At 43.5% G+C, this 20,742-nt stretch overlaps 1 protein-coding gene across 1 annotated transcript in view; it reads right to left on the reverse strand.

Annotated features, from left to right (window-relative positions):
* The window catches only part of RBFOX2 (RNA binding fox-1 homolog 2), a 228,266-nt gene that overhangs the window by 67,114 nt on the left and 140,410 nt on the right, over nucleotides 1-20,742 (reverse strand). Inside the window, 1 exon segment of the mRNA XM_067559410.1 lies at nucleotides 5,523-5,747. Coding sequence (XP_067415511.1) covers nucleotides 5,523-5,747 — 225 coding nt within the window.

Below are 20,742 nucleotides of genomic sequence, written 5' to 3' on the forward strand. Positions count from 1 at the left end.
AGAGGGGTCTCAGTCCAGCTTCAGATATGTAGATGTTCACATCACAGAAGCTACCATCATAACAGACCCTAACAGACACCCTAGAAAGCAATTGAAGTATAAGTGCGGGTTAAGGACTTAATGGCCCATGGACACTGAACCTCCCTCACTCCTACAGGTTGTTCCTCCAAATTAAGGTTGAAGTGCACTGTCCTTGGGTAATGGGTGTGGGAACTTGCACGGTCACTGCCCATGCTATACCTGTTCCGAAGACAGAGAACTTCCAGTGCCAATTAGCACTTTTCAACAAGCACTACATTTCATTTTTAAATTAACAAATCCATTTCCATATGTATTAATTACCTAAAAAACGAAACATATGTAAATAAATTAATTATTTTGGGAAATTCTGTGGCCTGTGTAATACAGGGGGTCAGCCCAGATGATCACAGGGGCCTCTTCTGGCCTTGGAATCTCTGAATGTATTAAATGATCTTTTATACAATGTTGACATGCAGTGTCCAGACAGGATTGTTTTGATGGCTACCATGCCAGAACCTTCGTGAAAGCCTCTTGGGAGCAAATGCATCTTTTATCAAATAAGGAGGTTCTGGCACACAAGCCAAAGAAGGTGGTGGTGAACACCTGCCCCCTTAGACATTAAACAGTGGTTTGCAAGTGTTGAAAACTGAACTAATCTGCTTCATGGTCAAACCATGCTCTCAAGTTCCAAATTTCATATTTAGTTGCCCTAAGACAGTGGTTTCCAAACTGTGGACCATGAATCACAAGGGGTCCATGGAGAGCTGGTAGTGGCTCCTCCTCATGTCACCTGTTAAACCACATTGAGAGACAGCTAAAAGTAAACATAACATATTTTCTTAATATTCAATTTCCTAGATACACAACTGCTGTAGTTACCATAGGGATTTTATATAATTATCTGTGGGAGAGGAGGTAATCTATGCAACAATAAATAGGAAAGGAGACATCCATGGGACAATCTTTCTATTAAGACACGGTCCATACTCTAAAAAAGAAAAAGTTTGGGAACTCTTGCCCTAGGAAAACCTTGCGCCCATTCAAAAACGTGTGTTTGGATGCATAAAACACACCCAGAAATCTGAAAGCTTAGTCCCTATCTTGCCATTCATATTGACTGAGATACATGGATCTCACTGTGAATGTAATTCTTCATTCTCCAATAAAGAAGTATATCTGTATTCCTTTGGAGGATGTACTGCATTTACTAAATGTGTTTCAATGACAGTATGTCAGAGACTTATCTGAAACAGCGCTCTCTGCAATTAGATATTGTATTGTACCGGTTCATGACAATGCGAAAGCAAGCTCTCAACACGTCATTTACGAGGCTGCATGAGGAACTTTGATATAAAGTAATTTAAATGCGTCTATGTCTGTACAGCTGTATCTCTAGGCCCTGGTCTACATTTACCTGGAAATTCAGCGGCAGTCGACGGGAGTTGCGCAAGCTACGCAGAGTAGCTTGCGTAACTCCCGTCGACTGCTGGGCTTCCCTTCTGTGCACTGTCTTCACTGCACTGCGCCAGTTCCCATCAACGCAGCACTACGCTACTTGAGGGGGTGGATTTACTGCGTCGACTTCCTGATCGATTGAGCGAGTCTACACTGACCACTCAATCAATCCAGAAAGATCGATCTGACAGCAGTGACTTTGCTGCAGTCAGTATAGACACACCCTAGGTCTAGACCTATGCAAACACACAGCTTCTTCCCTTTATTCAACTGGCTTCTTTCATCAGTTTTATTCACCTTACATGGAAAACTTCTTGTTTTCTACTCTCAGGCAAGCCATTTTTGTTCACTAGGATGGTTAATCATCCTCTAAACAGTCTCTCCACTTGGGCTGTCTCAGATTGAGAGTCCTCAGGCTGTTCTATGTCCACTTCTGTAAACCGATAAAAACTCAAGAGGCATAGCACTGACGAAAACTGAGACGCAAGGTATCAGTCAGTGAAACAGACTCTTCCGCTGCAGGTTGTTTTGTTAAGCCAAGTTTGAACTGATGTCCCTGTCAATTTTTGATCCAGCTCTCTCAATTCTGCTCTGGGCATAGTATGGGAAGAAAGGTCAGATGCTTTGGAAATGGACTCGTAACCCCAAGTACCAGGCAGTAAACACAGCCCAGCACATGACGGGCCAATACCACAAATTAAACTCAAGCATAATGTGAGCAATTAACGTGCAAGGTCCTCCATCCACGATTCCATCTCTGTGCTCCTCAATCCTGACCTACAGTATAAACATTATTTCAGTTCCAGTTCCAGGTTTCTCTTTGCCTGACCACACCAATCACGTCCAATTGTGCACGGGTTTTACAATGCAGAGGAATGTCTGGTACAGAGTGGGCCTTGACTCCTGAAGTTTATTTCATTTGCAATCAAAGATGACATTTGAACTCAGGTCTCCACACTGTGTTAATTAATTCAATGTGCCACCAACAGCCTCCTCACACCAGCCTGTCTGGCTTGTGCGCCAGAGCCTGACTAGCTCATAAGAGAAGAAACTGGTCCCAGTGTGCTGCAGATGAACTCATTACACTGTTGCACAGGCTTGTTATCAATCAGATGTGCCCCACCCCAAAACCAATCTAAAAGTGACATCCTGTCTTCTCAGTACATCATTTCTGCAGCAATCCCAGCTTCTGCCAGGCTGAAAAGCAGGAATTCTAAGCTCTTCCTCACATCCCTTTTTTGCTAACTGACTGTGCAGTGCACCAACTGGACATCAGCACAAACTCTGATTTTAAAAGCATGGAAAGGTCTCTTTTCTCTGATTAAAGGAATTTCTGAAGTGCCACTGAGAATCCAGGCTTAAGACCTCAACAGCAGGGGAATCTGCAGGCCTGTTCGATCAGGGAATCTCACTTGCACACATAAGGACAGCTGTTCTTGTTGACTGATGCAGTGAGAGGACAGCATCAGAGGCCCTAAGACAACTTTACACAGTATTAGGTTAGTACAGTTCCATGGGCCAGAAGACAGGATGAGAATGAGGGAGAACTTGTTATGTGACAGATTAGTGCACACAGATGCAGGAAACTGGTATGTTATGCGCACACACACACACACACACACACACACACACACACACACACACACACGTAATAACTGGCAAGTGTGATAGACAGTGAGTTATGGGCATACTCCGAGAAATGGTATCTACCCGGTGTGTCGTATTCTAACACACCCCTTTGGCCTGAGTAACTAAACCTTCTACTTCTAACACAACACAGTGAGTTTCCCTCAGTTCCCACATGACTGCTCTGTGTGCTGAGCAAAGAGAAAAGCTAAAAGCAAATACACCCCCAAGGCCTTTATTCCACAGAAGCAAAAAAGCTGCATACATTAAGACTCCACAAGAGGAAGAGAAAGTGCAGAAAGATTCAAGGCCCAAAGCATGTAAAGGACAGGCTGGGAAAGCCCTCAACTACTCTGTCCGCTCCCCTTGGATTTCCATGAAACACGCAGTGGCTTACCACCAACTGGAATCCTCTCAGGTTAAATAATCCTGGCCCAAACTGCCACCACTAATGTGTTCAGATGTTCTCTTGAAGGAGTTTAAATTTACCCTTTCCTGACCAGCTCCAGTTCCATGCACATCTTTAACTATGTTAAATGGTTAGAGCAGACATGCCGGCTGTTCCCAGTGGTTGGTACAAATGTTACATGCTAGCCAACCGATTTTATCGCCTAACCTCTCCCAGTTACACTACCTCCACAGCCTCCTCCTGACAACAATTCTCCCTCTCACGGCAGGCACCCAGCAACACACTCCCTCTCACACGAACTTCTATTTTTTCCTCATAGGCTACTAAGTACCACTGCCTCACCATGCCAGAGCACATATGCAGACTCCTATTCTCATTCTTTTGGCTCTCTGGAGCTTGTTTTAGTCAATGAAACACAGAGCTCTTCCCTGCAATGCAGTGGAGACGGCTCCTAATATGGAAGAGGAACAGGAGGGCTGGCAGCAGTTTGTGTCCAGGGTCAAGGCTCACGTTATTCATTTCCATTAAAAAGCCACTCTCAGTGTCTGGACAAAGATGGGAACAACATAAAAGCATGGAAAAAGCAGACAAGCTAGGGAGCATCTGCACTGCCATGCAGGAGACCTAGGCTGCATTCCCAATATCCAAATCCATCACTGAGCTGGTAATGCTTAGTACTGCTTTGCATTTCCAGGCAGGAGACTAACATTCCAGTGCCTATGTTGTGTTCACTGGCTAGGCGAAACATGGGACAGCTCAGTGTCATAAAGGTTATTTATATTGCTCTGCACGTGCCTTGTGTCAGTCTTGGGTTCCATTTCCAGTCATGCTCTCTCAGGGACTAGGTCTGCATTGGCTCTGTGGCTTAGTAAGGCCTTTCAAGGGAATTCAAAGCATGGTCAATGTACTTTACCAGGCTTACACCCTTTCCTGCTGTACAGTGCTGAGACTCCGTTCATTTTACGAACACCCTAGCTCCAAGCATATCTCAAGGTTCGGACCAATTCTGTCAACAGGGCAACCATGGCTCATCATAGAGAGAAGGCTGCCACATGCTGTGCATCTGTACACATCTGAGCTGGCACGGTATCAGTCCTTCCAATCACTGGCACTAAATTCACTCCGTACTTAGAGGGAGAAAAAATAACCTTTAGCAGCCAAGCACCTAACTCCAAGGAAAACTGAAAGCATTACCAGATTAAATCCGCCCCTTTGCACTGAAGGCTCTCACCATAAGGTTCTTTATTAGGGAGTTAAATCTTAAAAAGTGGCTTAAGGGGTGGATAAAGCTTTCCCTGAGCTAATCTGCCAGCATGTTGTCCAGTTCTAGTTCCAGGCTATGGGAAGATGAAAGTGAACAAGGAAGAAGGTGAAAGTCTTTGTTCAGTAAATAGCTGCATAGCTGCCAAAGGGTTCTCTCTTGTCTATGCCTGCTCCCCATGCACATGGCCATCTTCAAAAAGCCACAACGTCACCCCACTCCACCACCTCCATGAAATTGGAATGATACTGGGATATTTCACCTATATCTACTAATTCTAATCCTAGCTATAATTTCAGCCTTTTAGGGCTTGTTTTCACTCATTTTTTTTATTTGATTGTCAACTAACTCGATGCAGTTAACATTTTTGTAAATGCTGGACACCCCATAAAGGTTATTTTAGGTTACAGGTCAGTCACAAAGTGTAAGAAAGCCACCATAAACCATTGCTACTCCTTGCTGTGACATGGGGGATATTTCTTCACAAACACAGATTTATGAAGAGAGCATATCTGAAGGGGAAGGTAGGAGCATTGCATTGGGATGTGAAAGCCACTGGGCTTTCACAATTCTCTCGCATTTGGGCTACAAGCGGCCCACCTCTGATACAAGAATGATATTACCTATGCATTTATGAGACATTAGGAATGGAAGAGACCTATCAGATAATCTAACTTAAAACAGTTTCAGGAAAAGCTCTATATGAATGGCACAGTATTATTTTCTCACTCTGCAACTGGCTGTGCATACCGTAAGAGATCCATTCTGCGTGCTGGCCGTGTTCGTGCTCTGCTCTCCATGCGCCTGCGTACTTCCGTAGAGTGTCAGATTGTGCTCGCTGGTCTGGCCTGCATAGTCCTGAGTGTGTGGCACCCCGTACTCTGTGGGAATCCCATTCTGTGGGGGTGGTGGGAATGGGATTGTGGTGAATGGCTGGACCATTGCATCAGGAGTGGCTGTTGGCTCCTGGTTACCCTGGAGAAAGGGGAAAGGAGAAAATGGATTTAATATGCTACAGATGATGGACCAGCACCGCGATCTAAGAAGAGTAAGCAGGTGTGCAATCCAGCGGTCAGTATCCCATCCACTGTCACTACACCACCACCCAAACAAGTCATCTATTGCATTGTATACAGAAGGGAACACATCTTCTCCCCGGAGATCCATAGATTCTCATTTCTGAAGTCTGCTTTGGCAGCTTTGCTGACACTGGACAGAATGAAGGGGCCATATTTGGGGCTCAGGACCCACACACCCCTGAAAATATCACAGGATGCCCTAACTAAGCAATGCAAGGTGCATCTTCGGGGCCTGCTTGGTCAGCATCTCCTCCTCAGTCCCAAAATATAGACTACAATTCTCTTTCTGATTTTCCCTGAGTGCTCCTAGCATTCCAGCGTTGGTGACATTGGTCCTAACACTCCTACAAAATGCCAATGTGCTTGGCTGGCACTCCCCACTTCTCCCAGTCCCCTCACGGTTGATACATTTCTTGTGATCAACTGCATCCTCATGTCACTGCCTACAAAAATCCCACCAAATACCTCTGCTTAGGGCAGTATTCCTTGCTACTATACTCAGAAGAGAGCGCAGAGATCTGTACTCCAGGACAGAGCCATGTAGTAGGACTTTTCTTTCACTTTGGGGTGCTGAGTGGAAGCAAAACAGATTACACAGGTACCCAATTACTGGAATTCTTGCATGTTCCTCAGAAGACAGACAGGAGCCATAGGGAACTGAGAATTGAGAATACAGGCCTGCAGCACTCGCACTTTCCCAATCATGAGCCTTCAAAGAAGGCATTAATTATATTCCTCCCTCAGATCAGGGCATCCCACAGAGATGTCTGTGCTAGGACAATGGGCTTTTTAGCAGCTTTTGGCGCTATCTGACGCCAACTGGTTAGCTATTAAACAGATACTCCACCAGACAAAAAGTATCCCAAAGAGGGTAAAAATCCCACCCTGCCGTGCCTCCAGAGGGCCCCAGCACTTCAAACATCATTATAGCCACTCTGTTCAACTGTCAGGGCTCATCTACCTGCCCTCAGTGAAGGGGGAGAGAGGCATGGCTGGAAGAATTCAGCCACCTGGCGTAAAGAAAGAACTGCCTATGACATTCAAGTCTCTTTGATCTTAGAAGACTGGACTATTGCTCTGCTTCTACTGGCACCCAGTACCCCACCAGAGAAATCCAAGGAATAATCTCAGGCTAGGATGCTGCTCTGAGTTAGCCTCAACTCTGTCAATGTACTATCATCCTGATTTTAAATTTCACCTGCTATTCCGGCCACAGGTCCCCGTCCCACAACACCCGGAGCTAGTAGAGCCTGTTGTAATATTGGTGTGCTTAAATCAACGGACAAGAGAGAAAATAAGGCAGAGGGCCTCTGTTGGGAAGGGATTCACTACAGGGTAATTGCTGCAGGAAGTTACAAAGTAGCCTCTCAGCAGAGAATATAGAGACACTGGAGGGGAGCTCCGCTGAAACTGGACAAATCTTTCAATCCATTTATCAGCGTGCCTGCAGCTCCCATTTCAGGGCAAACGAAACAATGATAAATTCAACGCACCTCAGGCCAACACAGGTCATTCAGATGCTGGCTGAATCCCAAATTTGTTCTGACACAAGTCTATCTGGCCTGTGTCCCCTGCGGGGCACAGTGATCATGTAAGCCTGAAGCTGGGAAGAAGGTGAGGGAAGGGCATTCAACACCATTTAGCGGTGCAGAGCTGCAGCCATGGACCCTATGGAACCACACAGCCAGTTTCACTTATTGAAGCCCAATCCCTGCAAAGCTGCATAGGGGTATTGCTGCTCACAGAAATAGAACTCTAAAGCCTTACCAAAAAAAAAAAATTAATTTAGCAGGCACCTACCAGCAACGGTCAGCAGCAGTGCAGCTACAGCACTGCTAAATTCATAGACACAGCTCAGATGTTTTTACCATCATGTCATGAAAATGGCTGCACCACTGCTGCAGCGACTGGAATATATTTTTTCCAGTGTGGACTCACACTGTGCATCCTCTGTATAATGCAAGGTTTTCCCCCCAAAAACCCAGAAGAGTGACAGCCCCAGCACACATTAATTTCTACCCCATTGCTTCCCTTACCCTGACAAATTCCCTGCCTTTGAACCTTTAAGTGAATCTAAAGAAATAAAATAAGCAAGTTTATTTTTCTAATGAAGACTCTACAGATTTTAAAGCGATACTAGCAACTTAATTATGCTTCCATATAGAATTTTTTTAAATCTACCATTATGAGAAATAAAATTATTATAACTGAAAGTTTGAATAAAAATAATTTGAATATTTTTTAGTTTATTTACTTTGAGCATTTGACAACTCTTTGTCTATAGTTAGTTTCACTGTTTCCCCCTGTAAAAGTCAGTTTCCCCATGCCTGTGTAGGTTTTTCCATTTTTAAAATAGGAACAAAATAGGAAACTGATTGTAAAACTACAGAAATTGGTAGCAGGATGCTGGCAAAGATGCAGTATCTGAAACTAACATTTATTTTTAAATGGACTAGCATTCAAGCTGACAGTTTCTCTTTGACACTTAGAATAGAATGCTAAAGAGAAGCTTTTAAAAACAGGTTGGCCAAACACTTTTCAGGGATAGTCTCGTTAACTTGGTCCTGCCACTATGCAGGGGCTGGACTTGATGACTTCTCGAGTTCCTTCCAGCCCTACATTTCTATATGATTCTATGAACAAAATCTATTAGGGTGATGCAGTCCATCATCTTCATAGCACAGGATTGCTCGCCACAGGACATATTCTATTGTTTTTTTAATGTTTTAAATCAGTGTTTCTTAACCTGGGGTTTTAGAGGGGTCGCAAGTGCAGAGCTGGTATTGGGGGTGGCAAGAAAGGCAATTGCCTGGAGCCACAGGGGCGCCATGAAACTAAGTTACATGCCTCAGCCCCGTGGGGGTGGGACTCAGGCTTCAGGGGTACAGTAGTTTGGAAAGGTTAAGAACCACTGTTTTAAATTGTTTTAAAATGACCCAAGGTGACTATCCCACAAACCTAATATGATCTCATTTTCAGAAGTTGTTTTCTTCTTAATTTTATCTTATTCTTTTCCTCTTAGTTTACACCCATTTGTACCATCCTAAATAATTACTCTCCCACTTTTAGTCATTTACAAACATTTTAAGGCTGAAAATACTACGTCCCTTTTAGCCTCTTAGTTGATGCTTAGAGAACACGTATATATTTAGCTCTTAATCTTGCCCCATAAATCCAAAACTGATCATTTTTACCACTCCTCCCTGAGCTTTCTCAATTTTTTCAATCAATTTCTGGCATTGAATACAGTACACCAGATGAAGCTGTCCCAGAGCCATTCAGAGGGGACTATGATCTTCCTGCTTTGTGACTTCATGTCCAATTTATGTAGTTCAAACCACAAAGGCTTTTTGGGCTGCCACACTATTGCCAACTCATTTTTTAATTTGACTATTCCTATTATCTTTCACCGATACTCTTATCGAGGTTTCTCCCTCCCATTGCATATTTGTATTTCAGATTATTTTTCTCCAGATGTATTTACTTGCACATTTCCAGTTTAATCTCATCATTTGCCCACATTTCAAACCTTCTTGGATCCCTTTGTATTATTTCTCTGTCCTCATAATACCTCCTAATACACAATCAGTAAGTTTAATTATTGTCCTGTTATCATCTAGATGTTCAGGAGGTTTCACCTGTTAATGCTTGTTCCCATTATTTTACTACTACTAATTCCTATCATGCACAAATCACTTTACATCTGCTAAGTACTGAGCATAATACCGGGAACACCAACAAGACCTGAAATAACATTTCAAATGTAGCAATGGCCAGGATTGGGCTCTTCATTCTCCCTCCTAAAACGTAAAAGCAATTCCATCAGCAGCATTTAAGCAAACTGATTCTCCCACTTCCCAGGTATGAACAACATGAAGAAATGCAAGCCTTCTGATAGCCATAACCAAGGAGAGAGGTATGGATGGATGGACTGAAACTGCATTGCCTACCCATCCTCTACAATCTCTCTCATTGTTTTGTGAGTCTTGTCAGTGGGTGTTTCAAACTCTCTTCTGCAGATAACAATACCAGCCATCCCAGACTAGCCGAAGGAAGAAGGGCCGTTCAGGTATAGCAACAAGCCCTCCAAGTGTAGTGGTAGCTTGGCAAACAGTAACTAACACACACTGTTTAAAGAAAGCACAATACAAGGTACTGTAACCGACAGTTCAGAACAAGCAAAAAATCTACTCCCACTAATTCATCCGCGACCAGGCAGGGACTCAAACCAACTCCCCTCTCAAAAGAGATGAAGAGATTCCCGTATCTGATTCATTGGCACACGTCCACTTGTCAGACCACACTCCCATAAAGGAACACCATTATCCTTTGCCAACAGAAAGCTGGGGCTGTGTTCACAAATGTCATTGAGACAGTGGCCAGAACACAAAAGGTATATGGATTAAGTGTAGCTAGATGCAGGGCCTCCAAATGCAGCTTTGTAAGGTGTGGTCCTGTGTAGTGCCTGGTTCTATGGAGGCCAAGTGAAACACAAAGACAACCCTCTTCCAACTCAGGGCCTCGCTACACACAATTTTTTAACCAATTTAACGAAAAAGGTTTACAAAAATTGATGAAGGGCTGATCTACACTAGAGCAGAACCCTGAAATTGACAAGAACAACAGCTGGACCCCATGGGGCCAAAAGCCCCTGACAGCTGGACCCTGCTCCAGGTTGGGAGCGAGGTGAGAAGCCCTAGCTCCTGGGGGGGACAGGGAGGAGTGAGAAGTCAGAGTAGCTGGACCCCACTCCCTGGGGGTGAGAAGCCCCAGGTAGCTTCCCCCGGCGGGGAATGGAGAGTGGGGGCACAGCTTGTGGGGAAGCCGGGCTCCTGGCAGGGAGCTGCCAGGGGTGTCTCAGCTCCCCACACTGCCCCTCTTAGGTCAGTGGAAGTGCTCCTGGTGAGGACGCATGCACACCACCAGCCCAAGAAAGGTAGTGGGGACATGCACCAGCGCAGCAAATACTGTGGTGGTTGTAAGTCGACCTAATATAGGTCGACTTACCTTTCTAGTCGAGACAAGACCTTAGTTTAATTGATCAAACTCCTTGTGTGGACATTCTTATACCAGCTTACACTGGTACAGGTTACATCTGTAAATTTAGTTCCATCAGTGCAAAAACTGAGTATAGATCAGCCTTTATAGAAATGTAATACCTTATAAAGATGTGGAGCTAGGAACATTTCTTTGGAATATTTACTAAACCACTTTGCTCTTCATTGCAATGTTCATTATGTTAAATTCCTTTAGCCGTCAGCAGATGGTGATCCAAGATCATGACACTGAAATGGAGCATGGCTACCAGAAAAATATGGGCCTGGTCTATGCACAGTTTTTATACAAGTACAACCATTTCGGTCAGTGGTGTGATTTTTTGCTGAAACAGTTATACCTCTATAATCTATAGGGTGAATACAGTTATACTGGTATAAGTGCCTTATATCAGTACTGCTTATTCCTGTTCCTGTACAGGAATAAGCTATCCTGATGTAAGCACATTTATATCTGCATAACTGCAACCATCCTAGGGTGGTTGTACCACTTTAAATATACCAGTATAATTAAAGCAGTAAAACTTGTGTGTTTAGACAAGTTCATAAAAATTGTTATACTGGATCAGATCAGTTATTTGCCTAGTCCAGTATCCAGTATGATGGCAGCCAGCATCATACGTTTCAGAGGAAGGTGCAAGAAATTCTGTGAATAACCTGCCCTTCGAGGAAGTTTCCTACTCCTGTCATGTAGTAGTTGATTGACTTATGTTCTGAAGTATTAGGGTTTATATACCTCTTTTAAAAACAACCAAACAAGCAAAAGAAAACAAAAGCAAACAACCCACCAAGCAAAAGTCAAAGGCACTGTTCTTATTTGTAATGTCTACACTAGCCTTTTTACCTTCCAGTCACTGATTGCTTGTTAAGGTGAGATAATTAACACGTTTATAAAGGCTAGTGTGTTCCAGGCTATAATCGTTTGTTCTTTACTCTAGTCTATTCTCCAGGGTAAAAAACAAACATTTACAGCCTGGATCTAAAGGAGTATATAGGAAGACAAGCCCACAGAGGAGGGCACTGATCACGACAGCTTTCCAGCCTGCTGATGTTGTCTACTGAACGGTTTGAATGAATGAAAACATGAGATAGGGACCAAGAAACTGTGCTCTCCTTTCAAAGCTCTGAGTCATAACTACTGTCATATGGGTCAAGGAAAGCTGGGTAAGACTCATTCAGAACCTGTTAACACAGCTCCTTGGTGAAATAAGCCAAGAGGTGTTTTACCAGAAGGTTTCCAAACGGATAGTCTAGTATGAGGTCAGAAGTAAAATATCTTAGTGGGGATTCCAATACTGAAAACAAGACTTTTGAATTTCAGTTCTTGTCAAAGAACAGAAGCAAAAGGAAGCACATCTAGTACTTGTGGTATGAGCCTACTGAAGAACAGCTACAACATGATAGTAAGGGAGGTCTGAGACTCTGATGTCTGCCACCATGAGGGTGGCAGCAGTTCTCCCAGTCTCTTCCTGAAACGAAGGCCTTGTCTATACACAATCTTGCACAGGTTTAACTAAAGATGTGTTTTTGAACCAATTCAGTTCAATGGGTACAATATGTATGTAGACATTCTTGTTTTAGTTTGAGGCTAGCTTAACCATCTTACTTTTTTTAAATGGGATTAAGCTAAACCAAAATATGTCACTCTTAAAATAAAAAAAAGAAAGAGCATCTATGCACAAACTTGTACTCATTTAACTAAATCTGTTTAAAAACACACCTTTAGTCTAGGGCAAATCTGTATATAGAGAAGATTTAGCACTGCCTCCTACTCCCAGATATGTAAAACAGGGATTCATATTCAAAGTGTAATGTATCTTCCCATAAATACTGTGTTGTTCAAAGCCAATCATGGGCCTTAGAACTCTTGCATGGACTCCCCAAGGTTCAGGAAAGCTCATAAGACTAGAGAAGTAAAGGAAAAGGAGCAGAATGAATCACCTGCATGTTCTTACGTATTATTTCAATCTTGTAACATTCTACTCTCCCTATTTGCCTAACATGAGTAATTTTTTTTGGTGGGTTAGTAAAATACAAAGGCACTTTCCCATCATCCTCATTGACAAAAACATTTTGTACCTGACCAGAAAAATTGTCATGACAATTGCAAAAGAATGCCTTATTTAGCACTGCTTTTACTTCTAGGTCTCTGGTAGCTGATAAAGTAACAGGGCAGAAGATCTAGCCTGAACTATGTACCTCCCTTCCCCCCAGGGGAAGTCCTCAAAATATCCATCATATCAGTTCAGAATCAGACTCTTTCTTTCCGGGGACTGTGTCCTGTTTCCTTCCGCACTTCTCTAGGGAAATGACAGGAACTACAGGTAATAAACACATAAAAATCCCATGTCTGCCTGCAACCCTAGCACTCAAAATTCACGGTACCATGGTACTGTTCTAAACATTGTTGATCTTCCAGGTCCAGAAAGCAGCTTGGTGGCCAACTGGGAAATGACACAGAGTGAGTAGAAAAGGGAGTTTGTCTCTATATACAGGAAGGAAGAAAGGTCTCACGTAGCTCTAACATTGTTCTCAAGAAACCCATCAGACAAATTCATGAAACTCTTTTGGACAGGAGTCTCCAGCCTTCAGTACTCCACAGGAAAATGGAAGTCTCTTCTGAGTAGCTTTCAGATATCATGATAGAAAAAAAGGTAATTCAAGCACCACCACCCACCCACATTTGAAACTCCAAAGAAAGGCCTTTCAACTATCTCGTTAATATAGGATTCAAAGTCAAGAAGCAGTATTGATCATTTACATATACATACTGAGAGCATAACTCCAGCCCCATCTGGAGCCAGCCTCATATCCAAGTTGCCCTGAAGAGTGGAAGTCCACATATTCACCACAGCCCCATACTGGGTAACTGGATGGGCTCAGGGGATTGAAAATGAGATACAAAGACTTGTCTCTCTATATAACTGTTTCCAAATGGTTCTTGTTGGAAATAATCAAAATCTATCATCATCCAACAGCTGTTCAGTGGACTAGGTGCTAAGGGGTAGGAGCCTGCAAGGGTCCTGAATTCAGCTTTAACAACTCTGTTGGAATGATAAAGTACAAATGTTGCCAAAATTAACTTTCAGTTCTGTTCTTAGTTGGTTGGTATCCACATCACAAAAATGCAACCACAACTGCTCCCTTGTTAACATTGCCAGCATTGGGGAAGGACTGAATAAAACATGGAGACCGAACATCACTGAGAGTTAGAAGGGGAATATGGAAAGCTTCCACTACCACTGTATCTGTTCCATAAATAGAGATTTTCAGCACCCAAGGCTGTCCCTCCAGCACATTTCGCCAGCACTAAACTGCAGTGGATAAAAGACGGAGGGAGAACTGGACTAGGACTCGGGAGACGCGGGTTCTACTCTCAGCTCTGCCACTGGGCTGCTGGGTGATCTTGGGCAAGTCGCTTCACCTCTATGCCTTAGTTTCCCCATAAGTTAAACGGGGATAATACTGACCTCCTTTGTAAAGCATTGTATAACAGCTAGGTATTATTACTACCATAGTATTATGGATTCTTCTTTATTCTCCCCATCACAGAAGCTTTGTTTACACTGGGACTTTTCACATTTGTAATTCACAGTAGGTGAAGTTCCACCCATGAGAGCGCCACTGGAAGCTGTAGTTCACAGAAGGCTCCAATGGGTTCAAGCATTTTTACCATTGTATCATCTAAGGTGAATAACAATGTGGTAAAAATGCTTGAATCCATCTGGGCCTTGTCTACCTGACAGAAACCACTGGGGCTAGCACTGGCTGCTCAGAACACCATGAGAATTATAGGTTTGAAAAATCCTAACAGTCAGGAAAAAGACACCTGAAATATGAAATTTGCCGCCTGGACTTTTTTCTAAGCACACTGTATGGAAGGAAACCAACCCCCTCTGCTGTGGGAAAAGAAGGAGAGAGAGATCTTTGCTTTTAAGCACCTGAAATACAGCAAGCACCCGACAGTCTTTGTTCCCAATACTAATCAATCTTCAGTCCATCCCTGTGCACTGATTCAAGCCCTCGGTGCTGAAATGGACACCCACTAAATCAAGAGGATCTCGGTACCTGTGGAGAGATTTCCTGGTGGATACAGTCAAGATTTGCAAAATACTTATATTTAATACTTACTAATGAAGAACTAAGCCTAATCACCAGGCTGAAAATACACCTGTGCTCTGAGCCATACATTCTTCTGCTCAGTCTCCCAATGGTCTGGCACCTTCCACTGCTGGACTCCAAAGACCCTAGGTCTCCCACTGCTCAAGTCTGCATCAACCCCCTCACCAAAAAAAAAATCTATCATCATTGGCACAGCCCAGCAATAAATTAATGCTGGTGAGTGGTCGTCAATCATTTTATGTTGACCCACAAAGAGATCTCTGCTGGCTTGGTAGGAGGGTCCCCATACAGAAGCAGAGTGCCCTCTGCTGGGATGGCTGGAAGCTGAGGTTTCTCTTCTGGACCAGAACTTACATCACCAAAAATGAGGGACCCAGCAGACTGAGGATAAGGGGTCCCCATACACGAGCGCGCTACCAAAGAGACAGATAAAGGGCATGCCACCAGTGGCTTTCAGATTGATTTTCTGATCCTCAGTTCCCTGTTTCCCCAATATCACCCCACAAAACAAAGTCTTCCAAGCGTGGGACTAGAGTGGGCCAAGCAAAACTCTTTGGTGGGATGACATGACAGTGCTGGCAGGGGCCACTGCCTACACAAGCTAGGTCTCCTGCTCTAAGCAGTGCTACCCATTCCTGATGCCTCTGCTTCAAGGGGTTGGGAGGACAGCCCCTTCCTGCGGCAGCCCCCCACAGGGCACCTTATTCCTAAAAGCAGTGGCTGGGGCACTCCATCCCACCTTCACAGTGGTAGTAACCAGATTCCTCAAAAAGTGGGTGGCACTGCAGATTTAGGAAGGCATCAACATAAGAGCTAGAGGATTGGGTTTTTTTCCTTTTCTTTAAACATAGAGAAACTGATACCACTCACCCAGAAAAAAATCCCACTTACTGTAAGCAAGTGGATTTTTCAAAGCCTTGCCTATTGCACATATCTGCTTGCAATAGGAGTCTCATTCAGCTCTCAAACTGGTTCTCCTCTGGAAAGAACTGTGGAGATCCCTTTGCAACTAGAAGGCAGCCTTTCCTGTCTCTTTCTTTACAGCTGAAAGAGGAAAGTAGGGCATACTGAAGGTGGTACTGAGCTGTGCAAAGTAGCTGCCTACAATGTGATTTTAATGGCAGACGGATGGACAAATATTAAGGACTACATCAAAGCCCACCCAGTCAAACTTCCTATTTCAGTTACATAACAAAACCCATTCACACCCCTTCAATTTCCCTGTTCCAGTGGCCAGCAAAATCTGCCCACATTGCCTGCACCTCCTTTCCCCACATCCAGCACCTCAGGTTGAAAACCAAGGATACTACAGCAGTGCTGGCTCAGCTGCGAGCTGGAGAGGGAGGGGGAGGGGAAGGGAGGGAATGCTGGGAAAGGGAAAAACATCTGGAATCAATTGGTAGGGTTTTGAATGCCTTGGAAGGAACTGCAGAGCTGGCAGAAAGCACAGTGAGGAGCTGTATGTACAGACACGACTATGGAGATGAGATGTGCGGGAATATATAGAGAGTATTTACATATAAAGCACAGTTCATCGTGAGATTTTTCATTATATGAGCAGCTAAAGCTCTCAGTCCCATACCACTTTCACTGCAGACTACACATACCACAGACCCATATGAATTAGTCCTGGGCATGGTGAGAATTCAACAGCAACCAGACTGGATCAGATGCACACAATCCTAGCCAATGCAACCAAACCCTCCTCTGTGTCTTAAATGCCAGGACTCAATAGCAAAGCAATAATACTGTAACAATCTGCTATGGGGGTGCGGATGGAGGAGAGAAGTGGTGAAGGAGATTTGCGATTGACTTGGCATGTTATTTTTAAGGAGTTTGGCGGCTCAGGAATCCAGATTTGCTCCCACATTGGCTTCACTAGCTAATCTAGCTTCCTCCTGCCTTCTGTTATTCATTTGTTCCAAGACCAGCTTCCCATCCTAAAGGAAAGTTTCATGCTGTATTGTGGAAAGCAATGACTGTGCAAAGGATTAGGACTCACAGTGAAAAAGAACTCAACATAAGCTCTCATTGCGATACTGTGGCAAAAAGGGCTAATATGATCCTTGGCTATATAAGCAGAGGAATAGTGAGTAGGAGTAGGAAGATGATGTTACCTCTCTATACAGCTCTGGTGAGACTGATACTGGAATACCAAGTATAGTTTTAGCATCTACATTTTTAAAAGGATGTTGAAAAACTGGGGGGAGGGCGGTGTACAGAAAAGAGCCACAAAAATGATTTGAGAGTTGGAGAAAATGCCCTATAGTGAGAAACTTAAAGAGCTCAATCTGTTTATCAAAAAGATTGAGAGGTGACTTGATTACAGTGTATCAGTTCCTTCATGGGTAGACAATTAGCAAATACTAAATGTTCTTTAATCTAACAGAGAAAGACATAAAAAGAACCGATGGCTGGAAGCTGAAGTGCAGACAAACTCAAATGAGAAATTAGGCACAAATTTTTAACGAGAGTGAATAACCGTTGCCACAAGCTGCTAAGGGAAGTGGTAGATTCTTCCCCTCTCAAGGTCTTTAGATCAAGAGTGGATGCCTTTCTGGAATGTATGCTTTAGTTAAACCCAAGCTATGCTTTAGACAGACAAGTTATTAGGTTCAATACAGGGGTAAGTAGGTGAAATTTAAAGGTCTGTGATATATAGGTGGTCAGACTAGATGATCTAAGGGTCTCTTCTGGCCTTAAACTGCCATGAATTTGTCAGACACACCTGTAAGAGATTTCTACTTCACTGTGGAATCTCTTTAGAGGTTTCTCCTCCCCCGGCTCTCCTTGTAATGTACATTTATTATATACCAGCCTGTAACCATAGGCCTACACAGAATTCTACCCTATATCACCCATAGACATTGCTCAGAGATGCAACCCAAGGTCAGCATCTGACCTCCACCTACGTGACACCTTCTCTATACTTCCACTCTCTCAGTGAGGTTTCTGTAATACATGCCTTGATTCCTTCAGATGGAACAGCCCCCCAAGCCTTCCAAACCAAGCCAAGATGCTGGAACTACGGATGCAGTCACACCTCCTGGCTTGAAGTGGTTTCCATTATATACAGGGTTTAAAGTTTGGTTCAATGGCTCTCAGCACCCCCGCTATACAAATTGTTCCAGCCCCCATAATTCAAGCTGCACACCCCATCCCCACTCCACTAAAGCACTGTCTACACTAGAAAAGTGCTTCAGTTTAACGAGAGCAATTTAAGAATTGATCTTCTTAATCTGGTGCAAACTCCTAATACGCAAACATACTTTTAAACTGATTTAAATCCTTGTGTAAGCTAAATTGACTTAAGGGCATCTAGTGTCACTAGGGCTTCTGTTAGTGTCTACAGACTCCACTAAAATGTTGTGTAACTCCCAAGGACAACACCTCCGTGAATCCCAACAGATCTCACTCTGCCACCCCAGCAACAGTGTACTTAAGAGGTAGGTAGATACAATTTTTCCTTTCCTTTAGTCTGCCACCACACCAAAAATACAAGCAGCTGAGCCGCATCAAATTCAAACCCTTTCTGCCAATGAGTCCTATATAGAAGTGCCAGGCAAAATAACATAACACACCCAGGATATAGGCCTGGGAATAAGAATAAGCGTCTAGCAGCCAAGAGACACTCTCTAGGATATGGGCCTATGAGCAAACACAAGCCTCTGGATTCAGAGGAAACATCCAGGTGTAAGCCTGAATGCTAGTGTGAATCTTGCAGTGGGGGAATGCCTTATATTTATTCCATTTTTATCATATTACTGAAAGGGAATGCCAAGGAGCACTGTAGCCCACCCGTCAGCCAGTGCTGCCATCATGCTGCACTGCCTTTCTGGCAATGAATATTTAAACAGGGCAATAAATATTTCAGAACACATTCATCCTGACGAGAAGTTTATTAGGATAAAAGAGAAGACATAAATACTGCAGAGCCATGGCCACTCCTTGTCCTGTTCCCCCTCCTTCCTGAAGCCTCCACTAGGCACCTGAGAATTTAAAGATTAATGAGCACAACTTCAGTTACTTTCCAAACAACAAAAAAACCACAAAGGAGGAAAGGGATGTGTGTCCTACATCCCAGGAGGATAGGACCACAAAATGATCTCACACTGCCTTCACCAGCTTCTGGGGAGATGCAAACCTTTGGGTGATATTACCTTGTTCTGGGAGAGAACAAATTGCTTTAAGTCCCCTGAGAGTTTAGACTCTACCTTTCCACAGTACATCCTGAAACAGTCAGACATGTTCAGGACCAACCGCAGCATCTGGTCAGCCAGGTTCAGCTACAACCCCTCTCCCTAGTATAACTGTTGAGTTTACTCTGGTGTTTTTCAATTGCTAGCAACTCCTCTCAGCTCTCTGTGGGATCTAAAAGCTGTACAGAACTTTGCAATTACTGACAAAATGTGCAACATGAATAAGAATGGACAGAAAACAAATTTTAGAACTCTACAGAAAATACATTTGTTTAATCAGTTTGTCTTTTGCATACCTGCTTCATGTAGTGGGTTACAACTTTCACAGCACTAGAAGTCTTCTCCTGTCCAAGGCCTTGGCTATCCAGGGTTAGGTTCCTTGGGGACCAAGCTCCTTTTTAAAGGAGTTCTCCTGTATTGGAGGTAACAGTCCTCAATAAATTCTGAAGCAAATGTGTATGGGACACTAGTTCAGAACCATATTCATGGAGCCATACATGTCAGCCTTGCGCCTGTTAGGTTTCTCAAAGAACCTTGGCTTCTTCTCAAATTCAAGGTGGATAACCCAAAGCTCTTCTGAGAATGCTAAAAGAGCAGAAGGTACATTTTGGGGAAGTGGCCATCATCGACTTTGATATGCTTAGATTACAGGACAGGGATGTGGAATTCAGTCTTCTTACAGGAGGAGTCACATCAGCCACCATCACTCACCAGGTTATGAAAGATCCCATTTAAAATTCTAGACAGATGTACAATATTAGGAAAAGCCATTCAGCATGCCATTTAACCTTACATTGAGTGAAAGAAAACCACCAGAATACGAGTTAGATTAAAACAAACGGTGCTTCCCAGGTCCTGCCTGAATGTTTCTAATTTAATAAATAAAAAGTCCAAGAAAAGCAGTAGGATTCCCAAAGCCAAATGATCTAAAAGTACAGGATGAGCCATCATAACTGCAAACTAAAGCTAAACACAAAAGGTGAGTGTAGGCACCTGCCCCTCTGTTAGGAGGTGAAGGGAGAAAACAAATAATACTTTGAAATGGGATTTCAGGAAGAGGGAATTTTTAAGCCCATTGGACTGAGTGACTCTCTCCTCCATCTCACTGACAACACTAGCGACACAGAAATGTATCACGCTGACTGCCTTGCAGCAGGATGGTCAGATGCTTCCCCTATCTCATCTCCACACTCCTCTGCACAAGCACAGATTTGATTAACCTCCTGCTGATTAAATCAAAGGGATACCCCGAGCTTACCCAAGAATTGCATCTTTCTACCTACTCCTCAAAAGTATTTTCAGGGACACTGAAGAATTCGGTGTTACCAGTCACACTCACACTGGATTAGTGTTTCAGCTGGTGCCATTGGCCTGACAAGTTCCAGAAATCTAAAGGATTCATTCAGTTTTCTATTCCCCGTGGATTTGGCTTTTTACCCCCTATTTAGTGTCTTTTCCTGAATGCCAGGATAAGTGATGGGGAAGAGGAGAACAAATGTGAGGGAACCTGGTCTTT

This window comes from Emydura macquarii, unplaced genomic scaffold (genome assembly GCF_026122565.2).
Source record: "Emydura macquarii macquarii isolate MOO-44397 ecotype Brisbane River unplaced genomic scaffold, CSIRO-AGI_Emac_v2 contig_2205, whole genome shotgun sequence".
NCBI lineage: Eukaryota > Metazoa > Chordata > Testudines > Chelidae > Emydura > Emydura macquarii.